At 43.0% G+C, this 21,892-nt stretch overlaps 1 protein-coding gene across 1 annotated transcript in view; it reads right to left on the bottom strand.

Moving 5' to 3' along the window:
* Positions 1-21,892, bottom strand: part of LOC141105839 (transient receptor potential cation channel subfamily V member 6-like) — an 83,679-nt gene that overhangs the window by 10,520 nt on the left and 51,267 nt on the right. The window contains exons 6-11 of the mRNA XM_073595970.1: positions 19,781-19,879; positions 15,479-15,651; positions 8,585-8,731; positions 2,777-2,989; positions 2,249-2,335; positions 1,032-1,108 (exon numbers count right to left, since the gene is read on the bottom strand). Of these exons, the coding sequence (XP_073452071.1) occupies positions 1,032-1,108; positions 2,249-2,335; positions 2,777-2,989; positions 8,585-8,731; positions 15,479-15,651; positions 19,781-19,879 (796 nt within the window). The remainder of the gene's footprint in view (positions 1-1,031; positions 1,109-2,248; positions 2,336-2,776; positions 2,990-8,584; positions 8,732-15,478; positions 15,652-19,780; positions 19,880-21,892) is intronic.

Genomic DNA, 21,892 nt, shown 5'->3' with positions numbered 1-21,892 from the left:
CAGGAGGAAAAATACAAGCCTAAGACTGGTGATCAGAATGGCACACTTAATGACAGCTAAAAAAAATCACTGGTGTCATGCTGCTGACTCTGCCAAGTGGTGTTGGCCCTGGACCTATGCAGGCACCATCAGATAGGAGGTCAATAAGTTACAGCTCAAGGCACCCCTAGAAAACTCTAGGGTTCCATGGAACCCTGTTTGAGAATGGTTAGTCTAACCAATCATACATGTTGGCAGGTGTAAGTGCCTTTTTAATTGTCGCCCTTCCTATAGTAATGTAATGGGTGGAGATAGTGCCCTTTTATATGCCAGCTGTGGATGAGGCCCAGTGCATTTGGGGTATTGGAACAGGACACCCCTGATCTGCAGAGATGTAGTGCTGTGCTGGAGCTGGGCAAATAAGGCCATTTAAAGGGCTGAACTACCAGGTTGAGGAATGAGGACACTTAGGAGTAGACAGAGAAACCTTGATCCTTGCCTCACAGATCCAATTGCTTGGTTTAGAGTGGCCCTAGGTCCATGGAGGATCTCCTTTGTATGAGAGGAGGGCACACCCTGTGTGAGTAACCCCGATTGCTAAAGTGACTGTAACATCTAGGGAAGTTGGCTTGACTGTTCAGTTAGACTTTGAAGTGTTCTAATCTGCAATTGTGTGACCACTGCATACAACGTTATGGAAAAGAGAAGAGTGTTCTGCACTGTGAACTGCTATTGGTGAGTCTGAACTGTTATTGTTCTGGAAATCGCCTGTAACCTAAGAGTTGTGCTGGAGTGACGTAGAGCAGTTAAAATGTTTCTGTACTGGACATTTATTTATTCAAGGTAACAGGCCAGAAGAAGGTGTCACAATATGGTGGGGTTTCTGTAAAACACCACGTAGGTGACTGACCAATCAAGAAGGAGCATGGTGGATCCAGGGTCCAAATAGCGCCAACAGCCAGCCAATGTGGGCTCTCCTTACCGGCAGACTTTCTGATCATCACCTCATATCTTTGGCTAGCTCACATAAAATGCTTCCCTGTGGTTCTTACATGATAAGTGTGAATGGTCTTCCATGAACAGCTTGTGTTAGGTCCTTTGGATCTCTTATCTGGAACAGGTCTGGAATCTAAAGTGTTTAGAGAAAATAACAGAATATACTGGAGATAAACATGACTGCACCATTTTCTGGCTAATAAACTCCCTTTTAATTTCTTTTAATTTCTTATTTCACCAAATGGCACAGGATTTGCCACAGGCAGTTTGCAGTCCTCTGATGTGGGCACCCACTGATTATTGTCAGAAGTTGAAAAATGTTTCTCTTTCTTTAATGGACTACCTTGGGGTCTTATTAAATTTAAATAAATGTGTGTTAAATGTTTAATTTAGGGCTCTTCTTAACGAGCCTGTTGTTGATATTCCCAAGCACATTCAAACTTTAATTCACTATGTTTCTCGTGGCAAAATTCGCTATAGCGACTGCTTGGAAGAAACTAGTGGTAGATTTAGCTGTCGTGAAAAATAAACTGGCATGGATCATGCTCAACGAAAAGCTGGTCAGTATTTTGCAGGATAAAACTGCTAATGTTGTGTTGCTACCACTTGTGGTTGCGCATTATGTTTACTCATACCCATTCAGGCGTGCCGGTGGGTGGTGGCGAAGTTTGAGTTCTAATGTTTTTCCCTGGGGGGAGGTTTTCCGAGTAGGGTGGCTGTTTGCTCCCTAAGACCCTTTTCTTCATGTTGAATTCCTACTTTATCTGGTATCCCCTTGGGTGGTGAGTAGCTGGTGGTATAATATTTGATTGCCCTTTTTATACCCGTTCTTAATGTTTTGATATAAACCACCTGTGTTGTGGATCCTATTCTTGGAAAAAATTTCAATAAAAATATTGAAAGAAATTTTTAATTTAGGTGTTATGGGGCGAGGACTGTCACTACCCTTCCTTTTTTTCCCTCTGCCCTCTCTTTACCGGGCCTGGGACCGGCCTCCAATGTGATGACGTAGGTGTGGGAGGCATGCAATACATGCACCACGAAGTCTGTGACGCCTGCGCGTATGCCATGCACTGTGATGTCATACATCATACCGCCGGCAGGATGGGGCAGCTTGTTGCCATGTGCAGCAGGTTGGGAAAAAGGTTGGGAATTTTGCATGTGGGCTTTGGGGGGTGGGAGGACTGCTCTGGGGGTTCTTATACTGTACTTCCCTACTCTATCCAAAACTATAAAAACATGGCTTGGCATATACTTTAAATTCTGTGCTTACTTTGAGAAATAAAAGTACAATTGCCCCAATAACACCGATGATCTCTCCTGCCAGGCGGAGGTGGTCTTCAGAAGTAAGGTATGATTCCTGGTGAGATGAAGATGAAAATATTGAGAAGGTAGGGGTGACAGGCCTGAAACTTGCCAACATCCCTTCATGTATCAAATGAACATCCAAGTGTATATCATGAAACATGCATTTTTATTTCTTACATCATAAAAACATAACATCACCTAAAATCCGTTCTTTGCACAACTTGCTATCCCTGAAGGGATCATGCATAAAATTTGTTGTACTTTATGTGTCTGCACAGATCCCCATATGGGGACAGGTCAGTTTCAAACTATGTCTTCTTCAGGAATTAAGGGTATATGGTATATACCAGTGAAGAAGACATTGTTCAAATAGCGGCGGACCTGTCCCACTCCCATTATGGGGATCTGTGCAGAAATATCAAGTACAACAAATTTTAACGTGTGCAAAAAAAAAAAAAAATTGCCCCAGTAGAAAAGAGGTTAAGGTTCTTACATTTAGAGATTTTTGGATCAACAAGGTGATGTCCCTTGGATTAGTTATGTTGTCCGGTCTTAGTTTAAGAGGCCGGTTGGCACAAGCAAGAGAGACAACAATCATGTAAAGGATGTAGATAAAGGCCATCATCCAGAAATATGGCCGACCAAACCTCTGCCATTTTCTGTTGACCAGCTCCTGGACTGGAGAGAGATCCAAAATCCGACGAGCCTAAGAAAAAATGAAGTATTTAGTCAATAAGACTTGAAATATCGACTACCACATGCTAGATCAGCAATAGAGACAACAAGGAATTTGATTGGCCTCAAAGTTACGGGACAATTTTAAAGCTTATATTGGGGGGAGGGATAAAGTTAAAGTGTATGCAAAGATAACAGCAGTTGCGTCACTGCTTGAGCTGGTCTCTATATAGCAGCTTTATGAATTGGCATATCCTTAGCAACAGTTTTGGGGCCTGATTGCTGCAGAACTAGATGTGCAGGCTAGGGTACTGGGCTCTGCATGGTGGGGCTGTCCAGACTGAGTATGTTGGTTAACCACAGAGTGGTTTCTCTGCAGAATCAGAGAGTAAGGCTGGTTGAACTAAAGCATCAGGGGCTACTTCACTGCTGCACTGCTGGGCACCTCTTTCAAAATGCTCCCTACTTCAAGTTGTACCATGATAAAGGTTAAGGATGATAACCAGTGATTACATTATCTACTAGGTGCAGAGCTGTGCATGTACTCTGCACTCTCTTTCCCATCATTAAGCCTAGAGGATGTATCATGCCACTGCTGCTTCTGCTCCTGAAGCATCACATGATCCCTGGTCTTCAATACTGACCTACTGTCCACCTAGGGTGGCCTGGAACTTTTTCCAACACCAGCTACCTGGGTTTAAATCCTATTTGGCCTAGTTGCTTACCAATGTGGGGTGCAACATGTGCACCTGTAATAGAGACCCCTATTGTTGTAAGGTCATCATCAACTAACTCTCCTGAGCTCCATTGGTCCACTCCACAAGGATCTCTGTGTCCACTATGGATTTCCTATATGTCTGTGCCCAACTGCTACAGCAGTCTAACTGAAGATGCTTTAAACTTGCCCCAGCCTTATCTTTAGCAGAGTCTGCCTCTAACCCTACTGAGGTCCTAATTCAAAACAAGCCCGAGGGCCCTGGTACCAGATCAGATTCAATGTCCCTTTAGTCTACTACTGGTGAGGTCAGTTTTGAACCACCTGCAAATTACAATATGCAGATTTGCAAGGGTTTGTTCTAAACCTGACTTTTGCAGTACATTCTACCCTACAAATGGTGGATTATCCTGCTGCCACATGCCTTTGTTAATTTAGAGCTCCTACAACTGGTTACTTCCTCCACCTTTGGAGAGCTTCTCTAGATGTTGTGTCCCAATACTTGGGACTTTTTTCTTGTTGTTCAGAAGAGACAGTTGTTGGGAGAGCCTCCACAGAGAGTAAGGTGGTTTTCATTCACCACAAGGTAGGTTTATGGGCTCTCCCTGTGACAGGTCAAGTGATTTAATCCTGGATGATGCTGACTGTGCAACTCTCGACCGCACTACTACTACCAGAGAAAAGGTATCATTCTTTGGATTCTTTTGTTCACATTTTGTTTTCTGTGACTTTGACAAAGTGGAATTTACCAAGTGGCGAGTTAAAAAGCAAGAGTTGAAAACAGGAGATTAAAACAGAAGACCTCTAAACCTCTGCACTATGGAGTTCTCTACTTTTATTTTTTGGGCAATACCTTTATTAACCCCTGGTGGCTGATGTTCGATCCTGAGCAATTTGGAGTGTGGTCCAGGCTTCCCTCTACTGGTGGTGTGACATCAACTTCCTTGTTGGAAAGGCCCTGGCTGGGTATTAGCCGCAGGCTTCCTTTTAGCTTGCCTCTGGTAAGCGCATATCTATGTGGTGGTGGTGCACTGTCATCAAGAGGTGTGTTGGTCAGCACTCACATACGTGCCTTTTTGGATTATGTCTTCAATATTCATTCCAGTCACATTCAACTGTTTATTTCAGACACATCAATTTGTTTTGGACTTATTCAGTATATATTTTTTTCACAATTATTAGCGCTGCTACATTGTTTTATCATATTTGTTCTATATATATCTTATAGTTTTAGCAGCTGCTTTTGTAAATTTTGTATTTTTCTATGCACTTTAGCGCGGTAATTTTTTTCTGTTTTCATTATTCTTTGGATGTGCTAAAGGGGATCTTTACACAATTTTTCAAGTTAAGCTTACTGGGTTCTAAATATAGCACAGAGTGCTCAATGGACCATTTTTTTTTTTTTTGTATCTTCAGATATGTGGCCCAGTCTAACTTGCCTGCGTTAGGTCCCTGCGGTTGTGGGCGGGGATTTTGTGGGTATAAGCATCATTTCCTGTCCTCGCCGCACTGTCTCCTGGGATCTCGTGTCATTCATCCTCAGTGCGGAGAGCCGCCGCGATTTCAACTGCCGTGACGTTTTGCTTATCTCCGTTGCCATCACAACAGGGCGGGACTTCCTACAACGCCGCCCATTGTAATGGCAACCTGAGTTGTTGACGGCGTTCCGATTTGAGTTTACTGCGCATGCGCGAGATCGGGGATAGAACAGGCGGTGCATGCTGGTCGATCAGCAGCACCGTATCCCGGAAGAGGATGCATGTGGGCTTCACATGCCCACAAGCAAGATGACAATCGGCAAGATTAAAATTTATAACTTTTTTTATTATGAGAAAATGGACAGCACTAATCACTAAAAACGGAACAAGTGAGTTCTATATTTATATATCATAATCTTTGTCATTTTGCCAAAATAAAAAACAAACTTTGGGGACAGTGAAACCCTGCTTTAACTGAGCATCTCCACTTTGAATAGTGCCTGAGTGTCTCTCTGTTACTGCTAGGCAAAAAGTATTCATTGCTGGATGGTCATATGCTTTCCTGGACTACCAGCAGGCTGAATACACTGAAACCTTGCTACAAACACCCCTTATGGGGGATAATGTAAGTTCAAAAGCCTTTGTAGAACTCAGACACCAGTTAATAGGTCTTCCTTCTATGACTGAGTAGCAGCCTTTTGTGGTTCCAACCTCATTTTTGTTCCCAAACAGGTACATTTTCTTGTGACCAACATTCTTGATCTTTGCTTCTCAAAGGAGGCTATAGTGTTGCTCTGAGGCAGGTTGGATATTTCTTGGAATCATTTGTTAGAGCACAGGCAGATTTGCAATGTTTCCTGCCACATCCCAGGAACACCCTTGGGTGTTTGGTTGGTAGGTACCCTACTTATCCTTCTGCTTCTGGTGCTCATGTACCAGGGAAACACACCCAGGGTGGGTCAAAAAGAACCACCCAATCCATGCCAAAGACATGGGTGGCACCTGGGACTTTTTGGTCCAAAGAGACCATCTGGATGTCTTGTCCTAAGTCTGGTCTGAGAGTCCCCACGAGAAGGGGAGACCATGCTAGGAGGATATTTTAGGTGGATATTCATCCATGCCTACCCTTACCTTCTCCTTTAGGCTCATTTTAGGGATGGCACCTTTGGCTTTTCCCTAGATTTATCTTGTCATTATTGATCCATTCTGATAATATGCTGTGAGGGCTCTCACAATCTTGCCAAGCCTGGTTGTTTGCTTTAGACAACCTCCTTCTTATCAAGGAACATTTTTCCTGAATTCAAAGGGCTAGGAGTGCAAGGCTTTGACCTTTCTTTATTGACCAGCTGGTCTGCTCTTTTGGACTTACTTGTTGTCCAAACTTGCCTCCAAGGACATGTTTTTCCTGAGACTTGGCCCTGTGAATAGTTAACGTTGATCGCTTCTAGATGGGCCAGTTTCCTCCTTTTCAGGAAGTATTTTATTCCTCTACTCTCACGCTGATTTAAGCCCATTGTTCTTTCAGGTGAACGCCTACCCCTTGGGGGTGTTTTTTCTGTGTCCTGGTCTGCAGAACCAAGTCGATTCTCAGTGCTCTCACTAGGATGTGGTAGCCTGTCTGGTTGGTCCATAAGTTCCTTTGGGACTTCTCTGTGGCTATTGCCCACCCCTCAGTTGGACTGCTTTTAGACATCACAGCTGTTAGTGAATTCCTGTATCCTTCAATGTGACAAACTTTTTTGCACTTGTAGCGCCCTACTCCCGTAGGAGCGGCTGAAAGTTCGTTCTACCCTGGAGCTTGTTCCATTACCCCTATTTCCCAACCAAATAGAACACGCAGACAGTCATTGAAAGTAAACTATGTACAACTGTATTGCGGTTTCCATATGAAATGCTGCACTGTACTAGAAAGTCACTCTGAATAACTTCCAGTAAGGTTGAGTGATAAGCAATACAATATTACATCAAGATTGTAAGAAGCCCCTATTAGTAGACTTCCATCTTGAATAAGTTCTCCTAGTGCAATGCATCTTTCCTTCTTCCTGTTGGCCACCACTTCCTGACTTTACAGTACTTCTGATTCTAACTCCATGAATGATACTCTGAATAACATTCAGGAGGTGACTTTCGGATTCCTCCAGGGTATTAGTTCCTCTAGGGCCCAGCTCTGTCCTCCTGAATCCGCACACTAACCCCTATAAAGTCTCCCAGAAGTGCTGTTTCCCCCTGAGTTACACTCACTTGTGTTTCTGAGTGATGATCCATGTCGCACATAGAAAATCCTCGTCCAGTCCTTGGATGTCAGTATTGGCAACGGTTAAGAAAAAAATACTTCAGTTTCTCCTCCATCCGCATTACTTGCTTTCCCTCTCCTCACGCAGGGGAGAGCACCAGCGCTGTATCAGTGGATACATCCTTACTCCTGAATCTCTTCTCAACTCATCCAGAACCACACCATGGCACAGGTCCCTCTCCCAGAAGGGGAGAGCACACACGAAAACCTCCTGGATCTTACATCCTTCACCAGACTCATCTCAACTCCCCATACAGAACCCCCAGGAAACATGTGACCAGCCCTTAAATAGAAGTCCCGCCCCTGTCCCAACAAATTAAGGATTGGTCCAGAGGCGTCTTCCAGAAGCTACCTGTCACTCACACTTGTATTCCTCTTATCTTCCAAGTCAAACCCCAGACAACAAAGGAAACTGTCCAAGCAGAGTGCAGGGGGTCATACCCTCCTCTACTCTAATAAACCTCCCCAGAAATCAAACCCCACCAGATTACACTGCAGAGTGAGATTCTGGCAAATTTTAGCCTATTATAACACCTAACACTCTATTGTAGCCCTCACCCAAACAGGTGGGCGCTACACACTTATCCTGAGGTTTCTTTCTTTGAGTCTATTGAGGGAAATAGGTCCTATGCCTTTGTGTTTTCTTTTGGCCCTGTGCACTGCTTTCTCACAAAATGGAGGCATGCTGAGTGGAAGAGGTCTGACTTAAAACTTGTTCCGTTTGGCAGTGTCCCACCTGCTTATAGGCAGCAGTATATCCCAACTTTTGCTGAATTCCTGGGTCCCTTAATAGGCTGGGTGAAAAAGATTTTATGGTATGTACAACATTTGTATTTTCCTAGCTTTGGATAGTCAGGAAGGGTTAGGACCCTACCTGCTTTTTATTGCTTAAGGGGCTCTGTCACAGAGCTCTTTTGCTTCCTGTCCTGCTGACAACTTTTACCAGACAGGAAAGTGGGGGGAACTCTCCAAAAGCAACACAGACAGAAATAAAAATGCTGTTTTTTAGTAAAGTATAGGAAGATTAGAACCATTGCCAGGTTTTTTATTGCTCTTTGCCCTATCTAAAACTAAAAAAAAAAAAGGATGCAAATGCTGTGCGGGGTTCGCTCATGAACACACAAATATTTCCATACACACCTCTCTTTTTTTTGCAGAGACCACCAGATCCAATACAGACTTAGGATCCCCCCATACATCAATCTCTGTCAGGTCATAAAGATAGCAGCTAATGGGACCAAATGTCCACTGCAGTTGTCTCCTCTTCTGTACAATGTGCTGGAACATCTAGGGAGAGAATATTAAGTCAGGCTCATTCAATAAAGCAATGCAAAAAGCACTAAATGTACAAAATTATACCACTGAAAGCAACCAGTCACAACTAACCTTACTATAGTCAGATCAATGAATGATTTTTTTTTTACTATGTCTGTTCTGAGTGACAGACCCAGGACAAGGAGGGGGGCATTAGGAGCACATGCCCTGGGTAGAGTGTTTAGGCGGAGGAGGGGATCTGACAGCAGGGACTACAGTGTCACTCCTATCAGAAGGAGCAAGACATGATTGCTGCTGGAGAGAGGATTATGCTCTCTCCTCCCTCCAAATAGGAGCCTGCTGTGGATGGGCACCTAAAAGAACACTTCCGTCTCAGCACGGCACCTCCGGCGAGTCAAAGATGAAGGCAGACTACCCTTCTTCCTGTCTCCTCTTGTTATGTGGCATACCACATGACCAAAGACGGGCAGCGGAAGAAGCTGCCTTTATTCCCGATGGGTGGCACATTCTAGGAGGTCTGAATTGAATAATTACACAGTGGGTGGGAGCTCCATTCTCCTCCTAAGAGCCGCCTCAAGATGCTCTTAGCTTCCTTCCTCCCTCAGAGCCCTCCAGATTCCATTAATACCATGCGCCCACGTTCCCTTGCTCTCTTCATCCCACTGACACAGTCGTTCTTAGACTGACAACATAAAAAAAGGGACATCTTTTTCTTTCAGTGACACCACAGACATGGACATTATCTCTTTCCAGTGAAACCTCCAACACAGGGACATTTTCCCCTCTACACCATGGATGCAGTGATATTTTTCCTTCCAGTGACACCATTGGTGCTGGACCAATTTTTCCTTCCAGTGAAATCTCCAATGCAGGGAGATTTTTTCCATCCCACTGACGCAGATGCCAAACAGTCCTTCTCAGACTGACACCACAAATGCAGGGACATTTTTTTTCTTTTTAGTGACACCATTGGTGCAGACCCAGTTTTTCCTTCCGGTGACATCTCCGACGCAGGGACCTATGATGCAGAGACATTTTTTTTCTGCCAGTGACACAATTGATGCAGGGTCTTTTTTTTCATTTCAGTGACACCAGTAACTCAGGGAAATAGTTTTCCTTCCCCACTGTTAGCCCCAACTTTGTGCACCGATATTAAACTCAGTTTGCAGAACCACAACTATTAACAACTAACTACTAATTCAGCCCATGCCACAAAACATTTTGTGCTCACCTCCCTTAGCCCCATCATTCACCATCTTCTCCCTTGACAATGAATGACCTTGTCCCAACACTGCTGAGTGATACTCATGTTTAGGCCCTGTGCATTCAGGAATGTACAATATGCCTGGAATGCAGATTTGTTCTAGGTTTACATTCCTGAACCCATACAGTGCTAAACACAAGTACCACTCAGCACTATCCCTGCCCTGTCCAGCCGAAGCATACTTTAGACTGCTATAGACTTTAACAGGCTGCAGGCAATGAGGCATGATCCCAACCCTATGCTTCCCTGTACGCACTAAAATATCGGCATGGGAAATACAGGGGGTAGATGCCCTGTTTTCAAATAGCCTTTGTAAGAGAAGCTCAGTACATGTTGGAATGAGAAGGCTGGCTCATGCTCATACATATGTGCATGCTCATAATTCTGAACAAAAGCTCAATGCAAAACAGGCTCACGTAAACGTATTAGCATGTGGAGAAAACATATGCACATGCGCATGCGTATGGGCACTGGCGCCAAACAGCCCATTTATGCTGGACATGAATGGATTGCTGAGTAGTCTTCAGCTAGTTCCTGCTTTACCTGAGCCTTGACCTGCCATACCTGCTTACTTGTGTACAACTCGGGTTGCCCCTAACCTGTCCTTGGATTTCTGCCTGCCTGCTGTGACCTTGGCTTGTATTCTGACTCTGCTCCTGTCTTGCGTTCCTGTACCTCGCTGCTGGTCTGTGTGACAGTCCTGCTGTGTGCCCTGACTCTGATGTTCCTGCAACCCGCTGCCTGGCTGTTGATGACCTTCTGGCTTGTGTCCTGGCTACACTCCTGCTTGCCAGTCAAGTGTCACCGTGTTCCAGTTCCTGGTTTCTGCCTGGTGATCAAGGTTGTCTGCTTCCTACAAACACCAGCTGGCGCAACCTGCTACGCCGACCCTCGTGACACTCTGTGGCCTTACACTTCCTGTCATCACTACCAGGGGTGTTGGGGAAGAGGTGCAAGAGGTGCAAGAGGTGCAAGAGAAGCCCCCTCTCCAGCTCGATCTCCACCAGGTAGGTGACAGCCTTAGCTACAAATTATGCTGCCTCTCACAAAGCAAAATATGGGAACGTTTTTCTGTGTATTTGAAGCTCCTGTAATCTTTGGCAACCAACAACGTCAAATTTATCACTGTAGAGGAGACAGATTTTTCATACTAAAAAGACGCACCGATAAGAATTGGTCAGGGTCAGGCTGCATTCGGTCATAGAGCTACTTTAGAGCGGCTGAGGGAGAAATTTGTCACTTAAGCTGTGTTTGTAGCAAAACTGTTGTGAGATCTGTAGCCTGTACACGTATGCAAGACTGAAGGGGGGGGGGGGCTGGAGGTGAGCTTTTATGTAGATAAAAACAAAGTACCTTTGTTATTTATATACATCCTTAACCAGATCCTGCCCGACCTATAGCAGAATGATGGTCGGGCGGGGGATCAGTTATCCTGACTGGGCGTCATATGATGTCCAGCAGGATAAGCCGCTTGCGCACGCCCCCATGGGCGTGCAGTGCGGCGAAGGGTAGTGCAGTGTTTCGCTCTGACACACCGCATCTCCAATCTTGGTAAAGAGCCTATGATGTAGGCTCCTTACCATGTGATCAACTGTGACCAATCACAGCATGGTTACATTGTAACCAGGAAGTGCCATTTATCAGCTTTTCCTCTATTCGCGCTGACAAGCCATGAAGGGTAGAGGAGAGCCAATCAGCGGCTCTCCTGACAGAGGGGTCTGCACTGATATTCAGCGCATCGATTATCAGTGCAGACCCATCAAGGATGCTCACCAGGGATGCCAATCAGTGCCCATTAGGGGTGGGGGTGAAAGTGCCCAGTATTAAAGTGGTTAAAATAACAATATTTTATACTGGTAAGATATATTATTAGTATGATCTCTTCTCTCATCAGGGGATTAACCTCTTGTCTTCCAACTACAAATGGTGTCTCCATGCCCAATGAAGTGTAAACAGGCAGCCACTGAATGTGCTGTGCTTCCCATTTCTATATTTACATTATATATCCGCCTCTTGTGTAGTATGATTACTTTTTAATGGCATCAGGGTTTAATTTTGCTGATGACCATGCATCCACTCCACCATTTTTGCAGCTAGACATGGGCAGTATAAAAAATATATTTTGTTTTTGTTTCAATTCAATTTGTTTCAATTCGTTATTTACATAAATTTGATCAGTTAAATTTGTTTCATTCGTTTTCGTAAGAACAATAGAAAAAAAATAGTATCGACTATAAAAAAATAATAGAATAGAATGGAATAGAATGATTATAACCATCTTCCAAAATTCTATACAAAATTTGAATTTTGGAAGATGGTTATAATCATTCTATTCCATTCTATTCTATTATTTTTTTATAGTCGATACTATTTTTTTTCTATTGTTCTTTTATTTTGTATTGTATTCTTTTCTATTCTATTCAAAATTTGAATTTCGGAAGATGGTTATATTCTATTTTGTTCTATTCTATTCTTTTTTTCTATTCTATTTTTTTATATTCTATTCTTTTCTGTTCTATTATTAAATTTTCTATTCTATTCAAGTTTGAATGTATTCTATTCGAAATATGGTTATATTCTTTCTATTTTATTCTATTCTATTGTTTTTTCTAGTCTATTCTTTTGTATTCTATTATTTTCTATTCAAATTTGAACTTATTTTATTTGAAATTCGAATTTCAGAAGAAGGTCATATTGTATTCTTTTCTTTTCTATTTTATATTATATTATTTTTCTATTCCTTTCTTTTCTTGTACAAAGGTTTTATTGAAAATATATCAACAGAAAAGTACAAAACAGTGATGATACATCATAAATGAATAGGTACATGGATGCCAGTGACCGGCCATTAGAGCTAATGATCAAAAATTTAAGCCTGGTCTCAGGCTACTCTAAGCCGAGACCAGGCGACATACCAAGGCACATCCTCAACTCGCGTTTACTGGCGTAACTATATAGAACCAGCACGAAGTAGTATCTTTGCAAACGCACGTGAATAACTAAAAAAAGAAAAATACACAGCAAGATATTGTTGCAATATGTAACGTTACACGCAAAAAAAAAAAAATAAATAAAAAATGAGGAACAAAAAGAACCAAAAATAAAGTCAGCTTAATTTGAATAACTTCAAAGAGGAGAACATACCTCTGCATGTGATAATTCGTATGTTATATTAAATATCCAATCTCTGCAGAATTAGGCCTGAGGGCCTGAATGAGAAGAAGGAGAAAGAAAATGAAAGTAGGAGAACAAGGGGGTAGAAAGAAGGGAAGGAAGGGCCCTGGGGTGGGGGGAACGGAGGCTCATTATAGGGAAAGGAGCGTTAGATCAAATCTTGATGGGCGGTTATAAGTCACCCAGGGTTGCCATATCCTGAGGAACTTGTCATGTGTGTCCAACAAAATGGCCGTAAGTTTCTCGTTTACCATGATTTCATTCACACTGTTTTTAAGTGCTTCAAAACTAAGGTTCGGAGTTTTCCAGGCCCTTGCTATGGTCAATTTAGTTGCAGTGAAAATATGTGCTGCTAATTGACGTTCAGGACGAAGAAGTTCTGTAATCGGTTTCCATAAAAGGTATTCCTTTCTTTTCATATTCTATTATATTCTATTGGGAGATTCGAATTTGAATCAAATTCGAAAACTAAAAAAAAAAAAGAATTTTGATTCGAACTTTGTATAAAAATGTAATTTCATTATATTGGATTCGTTTAAATTTGAATTATTATTGTAATTTGGAAATGTAGATACAGTATCTCACAAAAGTGAGTAAACCCCTCACATTTTTGTAAATATTTTATTATATCTTTTCATGTGACAACACTGAAGAAATGACACTTTGCTACAATGTAAAGTAGTGAGTGTACAGCTTGTATAACAGTGTAAATTTGCTGTCCCCTCCAAATAACTCAACACACAGCCAATAATGTCTAAACCGCTGGCAACAAAAATGAGTACACCCCTAAGTGAAAATGAAATGTACAAATTGGGCCCAAAGTGTCAATATTTTGTGTGACCAGCACTGCCTTAACCCTCTTGGGCATGGAGTTCACAAGAGCTTCACAGGTTGCCACTGGAGTCCTCTTCCACTCCTCCATGACGACATCGCGGAGCTGGTGGATGTTAGAGACCTTGCGCTCCTCCACCTTCCATTTGAGGATGCCCTGCAGATGCTCAATAGGGTTTAGGTTTGGAGACATGCTTGGCCAGTGCATCCATCACCTTTACCCTCAGCTTCTTTAGCAAGGCAGTGGTCATCTTGGAGGTGTGTTTTGGGGTCGTTATCATGTTGGAATACTGCCCTGCGGCCCAGTCCCCGAAGGGGGGGGGATCATGCTCTGTTTCAGTATGTCACAGTACATGTTGGCATTGATGGTTCCCTCAATGAACTATAGCTCCCTCGTGTCGGCACCACTCATGCAGACCCAGACCATGACACTCCCACCACCATACTTGACTGTAGGCAAGACACACTTGTCTTTGTACTCCTCACCTGGTTGCTGCCACACCCGCTTCACACCATCTGAACCAAATAAGTTTATCTTGGTCTCATCAGACCACAGGACATGGTTCCAGTAATCCATGTCCTTAGTCTGCTTGTCTTCAACAAACTGTTTGTGGGCTTTCTTGTGCATCATCTTTAGAAGAGGCTTCCTTCTGGGATGACAGCCATGCAGACCAATTTGATGCAGTGTGTGGCGTATGGTCTGAGCACTGACAGGCTGACCCCCCACCCCTTCAACCTCTGCAGCAAGGCTGGCAGCACTCATACGTCTATTTCCCAAAGACAACCTCTGGATATGACACTGAGCATGTGCACTCAACTTCTTTGGTCAACCATGGCGAGGCCTGTTCTGACTGTAACCTGTCCTGTTAAACCGCTGTATGGCCTTGGCCACCGTGCTGCAGCTCAGTTTCAGGGTCTTGGCAATCTTCTTATAGTCTAGGCCATCTTTATGTAGAGTCACAATTCTTTTTTTTCAGATTCTCAGAGAGGTCTTTGCCATGAGGTGCCATGTTGAACTTCCAGTGACCAGTATGAGAGAATGAGAGAGATAACACCAAATTTAACACACTTGCTCCCCATTCACACCTGAGACCTTGTAACACTAACGAGTCACATGACACCAGGGAGGGAAAATGGCTAATTGGGCCAAATTTGGACATTTTCACTTAGGGGTATACTCACTTTTTGCCAGCAGGTTAAACATTAATGGCTGTGTGTTGAGTTATTTTGAGGGGACAGCAAATTTACACTGTTATACAAGCTGTACACTCACTACTTTTCTTCAGTGTTGTCACATGAAAAGATATAATAAAATATTTACAAAAATGTGAGGGGTGTACTCATTTTTGTGAGATACTGTACCTCCGAATAACAAAAAATTTGTCTGAATTTCGATTCAGAGGGAAAAAGAACCGCACATGTCTATATGCAACGCCACAATACAATAGCAATGAATGTCTCCGCTCGACAGGATCCTTCCAAATACATACCACAGTGTTACCCTCCACTGCCGCCATCTTCAGCGGGGTCAAACCATCATTGTTGGTGATTTCTTCTAAACCGGGCCCAAACTTCTCCTTGTGATGGCCCAGGATGAGGTCATACATCTGACAGGCTGACATTTTGTTAGGCTGTAAGGCCAGAATATTGAGAATGGTGTTTCCTGTAGAAGGTGGGAAAAAAAATAAGAAAACTAGGATTAGATAACAAATCGTTCAAATATTTGAAATATGTGTTATATTTAGGTGGGCCTTCACATTTTTTTTTTTTTAAATTAACATTATTTTAATTTTTTTTAACCTAATAGAATTTTTGTTTTATAGCGAAAATTATGTTCATATTAACCCCCCCCCCCCCCCCACATTTGATTCAGTGCATTCGCAGATGGACCGCAGGGCTTTGGGTTTGGGCAGCGCCCTGTGGTGCATCTGTGTACATGCAAGTTTCCCATGCATGTGCAAAGATTGGGCTCATATGGGTGTCCCAAAGCTTGGTATGTCCTCCACACAGATGTGTCGCAGATGTGTGAGTTTCCAGCATATGCACAAAGATGGGGCTCATTTGAATGTCCCAAAGCTTGGCATGTCTCCCACTCATGCGCAGATGTGCTGCAAGGCTCTGCTGGGACCCGAAGGCCGGGCAAAGCCCTTTGGCACATCTACGCAGGCTCCGGAATAACAAAGATAGTGGTGCCAAGGGTGGGAGGGGGCATAACTTAAAACATTTGTTACCCCAATATTTAATATTCCTGATATGTGCCTGCTGTACCATGTACTTGTATTAGAAAGTCCCTGTTCTCTTTGTATTGCTTCCTTTGTGTGAAATTCCTGGCATTCCTCCTAGTCCCCTTGCTTTCCTATTAAAAGCTGACCACACTAAGCAGGAGAACACACCGTGGTCAGTTCTCTAGCTATGCTGGGAACTCAGTGTGCTCTCCTCCAATGATCAGACATGTCCTGACAGCCCCCCCCCCCCTTCTCAGCCTGTCACTGGGAAGCTCAGTGTGCTGTTGCCTCTCCTTCCCCCAGCTCTTATGCAGCTGAGAACAGAGGGAATGTGATCACTTAAAAAAAAATGGAAAAATTTGTTTATTTTATATTTTTATATCTATACACACATACTTTGCCTTTCATTTCTATTTCAAACTGAATGGGTTGTTTTAGAAGGTGATCGTTTACAATTACTTTAAGAGGACTAAAGTTTCTCCTTAAGTTTCACAGGTTTCTTGTTTTTGTAGTTGTTTATCTCTTTCTTGCTTGCTAAGAAAACAAAGAAAGGCAATGGATCATTTCCAAGTTGTCAAGGGAAGATAAACTAATCATTTATTGTATCAGAGATGTCAACCTGGAGGAAAAGGTTATACAGTGACAAAAAATATGATATGCAAAAACTGGGTGTGGCTAAGCTTCATAATAGGCTTGTCTTTCCACAGGCTTGTGATTGCTAAAAATCCTAATTACATTTATTTACTGTACGTGAGCATTTAACACTGTTAGTGCAGATGTCATCCATATCATCCAGCATCATTGCTGGGACTTGTGGATTAACTGTTTCTGGACCACCCAACACACATTCACTGCAGCAGGGCGGATTCTCTGCACAAAATCACGTACCTGTACGTGATTTCGCTCTTCCTGGTCTGGGGCTGGCGACCAGCTCCCGCTGTGCTTGGACACATCAGGAGCCAATCAATCCGTCGATCGTTCCTGAGGCAGACAGACCACCGGCCTGCCTATGTAAACAAGGCAGATCGCCGTTCTGTGACAGGTGAAGACAGAGATCTTGTGTTTCTGCTAAGCAGGAACTCGGATCTCTGTGTTCTTATAGTACAAGCACATCCCCCAGAGTTAGCAAGCACTCCCTAGGGACACATTTAAACCTTTGATCGCCCCTGATGTAAACCCCTTCTCTGCCAGTGTCATTACTACAGTGACAGTGCATATTATTTAGCACTGATCACTGTACTGGTGTCATTGCCCCCAAAAAAGTGTCAAAAGTGTCACTTAGTGTCCGATTTGTCTGCCGCAATGTTGCAGTCCTGCTATAGGTCGCTGATCACTGCCATTACTAGTAAAAAATAATAAATAAATGAAAACTCCATAAAAATATCCCATAGTTTGAAGACACTATAACTTTTGCGCAAACCAATCAATATACACTTATTGGGATTTTTTTTTACCAAAAATATGTATGAGAATACATATTGGCCTAAATTAAAGAAGAAATTTGATTTTTAAAATTTTTTTTTTATTGGGTATGTTTTATAACAGAAAGTAACATTTTTTTTTTTTTTTTTTCAAAATTGTCTGTATTTTTTTGTTTATAGTGCAAAAAATAAAAAACGCAGAGGTGATCGAATACCAACAAAAAAAATCTCTCTTTGTGCAAAAAAAAAAAGAACATCAATTTTATTTGTGTACAACGTTGCGCGACCGCGCAATTGCCAATTAAAGTGACGCAGTGTCATATCGCAAAAAATGGCCTGGTCATGAAGGTGGGTAAACCTTCTGGGGCTAAAGTGGTTAACCTGGTGAAGGAATTTTTTTTTAAAATCCCCCCTCCCCCAAGTATATATAACTATGCTGTATATTTACTTGATCTTGTTAAGGGGGACCTGATCTAGACGCAATATGTAGCTCCAATCAGCCAGGCCAGCAATAGATCACTATAGCAGTGATCTACTGCTGCAAAGAGACCCTGGACAGAGCTGCAACGGAGGAAGTGTCATATAGTCACTCATGATGTCACTTCATTGCGAAACCATTGTATACAGCAGGGGTCAGCAACCTTTTTACACTTAAGGGCCAGATTCAATGTGTGTGAATACGTGGAGGGCCGCATTCACCTGCTAATAAATAAAGATAATAATCTGGACCCCTTTACATTACACAGCCCACACGTCTGGACCCCTTTACATTACACAGCCCCCGTACCTCTGGACCCCTTTACATTACACAGCCCCCGTACCTCTGGACCCCTTTACATTACACAGCTCCCCTGCACATCACACAGCTACCCCCTAACCAACCCCCCTGCATATTACACAGCCCTCCCCCCCCTTACAGAGGAGGTCTTGTGCTAAAATTATTACTCTCGCTCTAATGATCGCGTCTATACCTCACATGTGTGGTTTTAACACTGTTTACATTTGTGGTGGTGACTTATGTATGCGTTCGCTTATGCGCGCGAGCATGGAGGGATGTGGCGCTTTACTTTTTTTAATGTATTTATTTATTTTTTACACTGTCCCTCTTAAAAACAAAAATCTGATCAATTTTATAGCTGTCCGAAGGAATGTAAACATCCCTTGTGACAGTAGTAGGCAGTGGCAGGTACTCTTTATGGAGGGATCTGGGGTCTCTAAGACCCAAATCTCTCCTTTGCAAATGCCAAGTTTGGCTGTTTTAAATGCTGTAATTTTTTTAAAATTTGACCCTTTAAGTTTTCTGTAAACCGGAAGTGATGTCATGACATTGCTTTCGGGTTGCTAGATCTGAGACCCGATCAAAGCTGATTCCGGCTTCGTTCGGGTGTCCGGCCAGCCGACGGATGTGCTGGCTGGTCGCTTGGCCCCTGGTGGGACGGAAAAGACCGGGTGAGCCAAAGAAGGTGGCGGGAGGAGAGGGGGTCCCCTCCTGCTCCTTTGGATAACAGCCGACTGGCTTCTTAGGTCGACCACCGGCTCTAAAATGTAGGCATCACCCCAGTACAACCCCTTCAAGTTGAGGCCGCATATTAGTGTACAGTTGGCGTGAAGGGCTTAAAATGTCCACAGGCCGGGTGCATATGAATTCATCATGTGCACTGACGGGCCAGACATTTAGCGACAGCGAGCCGTAGCTTGCTGACCCCTGATATGTACATTGATCTGCTACAAGTGCTTATATGGAGTTTTTGTTTAGCAAAATCAGATTCCCTGGAGCTGATCATTTCCATTCTTGAGGATACCCAGCTGTCACTGACAGCCGGCTATTTCAGCCTGCACCTCAGTTGGGACATGAGAGTACTGTTGATTCCTTGGTCTTGGTACCCCTCTATCCTTTATAGCCAAGGAAGCTGCCATCTTGGCCTCTCACATGTGATCAGTTATGGCACCAGCCATTTGATAGCTCGCAGTTTGGTTGACAGCAGAAGCAGCTGTGACAGCTATCATTCATGGCATGCCTTGAAAGTATCAGTTTTGGGAAACTGTTGAATGGATGGGTTTACTTCTGCTTTCAGGACCCAACAACAGAAAGATTTTTAAGTAGTGACAGAAAAAAAAATGTGTACAGCAGAGTAATAAACCTCACCGTGAAAATCCTTGGCCTCTGCATCGGCTCCATGTTGTAGTAATAATCGGACCAATTCTGCATTCCCAACACAGGCAGCAAAGGAAAGAATGTGTTCTCCTGTCACATAAAAATAAAGAACGCTTTACATCCCATAATTTATAATATTACTGGGTTTGTTAAGATAGACGTGAACCTGAACAAACATCTCATACAAGGTTTACCATGTTTATGAAAATATATATCATATATATATATAATACAGTGGATATAAAAAGTCTACACACTCCTGTTAAAATGTCAGGTTTCTGTGATGTAAAAAAATGAGACAAAGATAAATCATTTCAGAACTTTTTCCACCTTTTAATGTGACCCACAAACTGTACAACTCAGTTGAAAAACAACCTGAAATCTTTTGGGGGGGGGGGGAGTGAAACGAAAAAACAAAAATAATGTGGTTGCTTAAGTGTGCATACCCTCTTATAACTGGGGATGTAGCTGCGTTCAGAATTAAAGTGGAGGGCCACCCTGAAAAAAACAAATTAACAAAAATACTAAAAAAAATTAAAAATAAAAATTTGAAAAAAAAAAAAAAATTAAACTTACCTAAACTCTTGTTGCTAGGCAGTCTTCCTAATCTGCCTCTTCCTATTCTGCGGTGAGTTCTTCTCCTCAGGGAGCGGCCCCATTGTCTTCTGGGAACTGTGTGTGTTCCCAGAACACCACGGGGCCATTCACAGAACAGAGCGCTGCTCGCGCATGCGCAGTAGGAAACTGGCAGTGAAGCCGCAAGGCTCCACTGCCTGTTTCCCTTTCCTAGGATGGTGGTGCAGGGACCCGAGAGCCGAGGGACGGGTCGGCCTCTGGCGGCCGACATCGCGGGCACCCAGGACAGGTAAGTACTTATTTAAAGTCAGCAGCTACAGTGTTAGTAGCTGCTGACTTTAAATTTGTTTTTTTTTAGGACGGAATCCCGCTTTAAGTAATCACATTAAAACGCAGTACTCACCTGTTAGTACACACCTGCCATCATTTAAGGTGCCTCTGATTAACCCCAAATAAAGTTCAGCTGTTCTAGTAGGTTTTACCTGACATTTTCTTGATCACATCCTACCGCAAAAGCCATGGTTCGCAGAGAGCTTCCAAAGCATCAGAGGGATCTCATTGTTAAAAGGTATCAGTCAGGAGAAGGGTACAAAGGAATTTCCAAGGCATTAGATATACCATGGAACACAGTGAAGACAGTCATCATCAAGTAGAGAAAATATGGCACAACAGTGACATTACCAAGAACAGGACGTCCCTCCAAAATTGATGAAAAGATGAGAAGAAAACTGGTCAGGGAGGCTGCCAAGAGGCCTACAGCAACATTAAAGGAGCCGCAGGAATATCTGGCAAGTACTGGCTGTGTGGTACATGTGACAACAATCTCCTGTATTCTTCATATGTCTGGGTTAAGGCCAAGTGGCAAGACGGAATCCTTTTCTTACGAAAAAAAACATCCAAGTCCTGCTAAATTTTGCAAAAACACATCTGAAGTCTCCCAAAAGCATGTGAGAAAATGTGTTATGGTCTGATGAAACCAAAAGAAATGTTTGGCGCAAAAAGAACACTGCACATCACTAAAAGAACACCACACTCACCGTGAAGCATGGTGGTGGCAGCATCATGCTTTGGGGCTGTTTTTCTTCAGCTGGAACAGGGGCCTTAGTCAAGGTAGAACAGTTCCAAATACCAGTCAATATTGGCTCAAAACCTTCAGGCTTCTGCTAGAAAGCTGAGCATGAAGAGGAACTTTATCTTTTAACATGACAATAACCCAAAGCATACATGAATGGCTTCACCAGAAGAAGATTAAAGTTTTGGAATGGCCCAGATCTAAATCCGATTAAAAATCTGTGGGGTGATCTGAAGAGGACTGTGCACAGGAGATGCCCTTGCAATCTGGCAGATTTGGAGTGTTTTTGCAAAGAAGAGTGGGCAAATATTGCCAAGTCAAGATGTGCCATGCTAAGAGACTCATACCCAAAAAGACTGAGTGCTGTAATAAAATCAAAGGGTGCTTCAACAAAGTATTAGTTTAAGAGTGTGCACACTTATGCTACCATATTATTATCATTATTTTTTTTTTTT

This window comes from Aquarana catesbeiana, linkage group LG08 (genome assembly GCF_042186555.1).
Source record: "Aquarana catesbeiana isolate 2022-GZ linkage group LG08, ASM4218655v1, whole genome shotgun sequence".
Taxonomy (NCBI): domain Eukaryota; kingdom Metazoa; phylum Chordata; class Amphibia; order Anura; family Ranidae; genus Aquarana; species Aquarana catesbeiana.
Note: the sequence above shows the minus strand (reverse complement) of the source record. Positions and strands in the feature narration are given on the sequence as shown.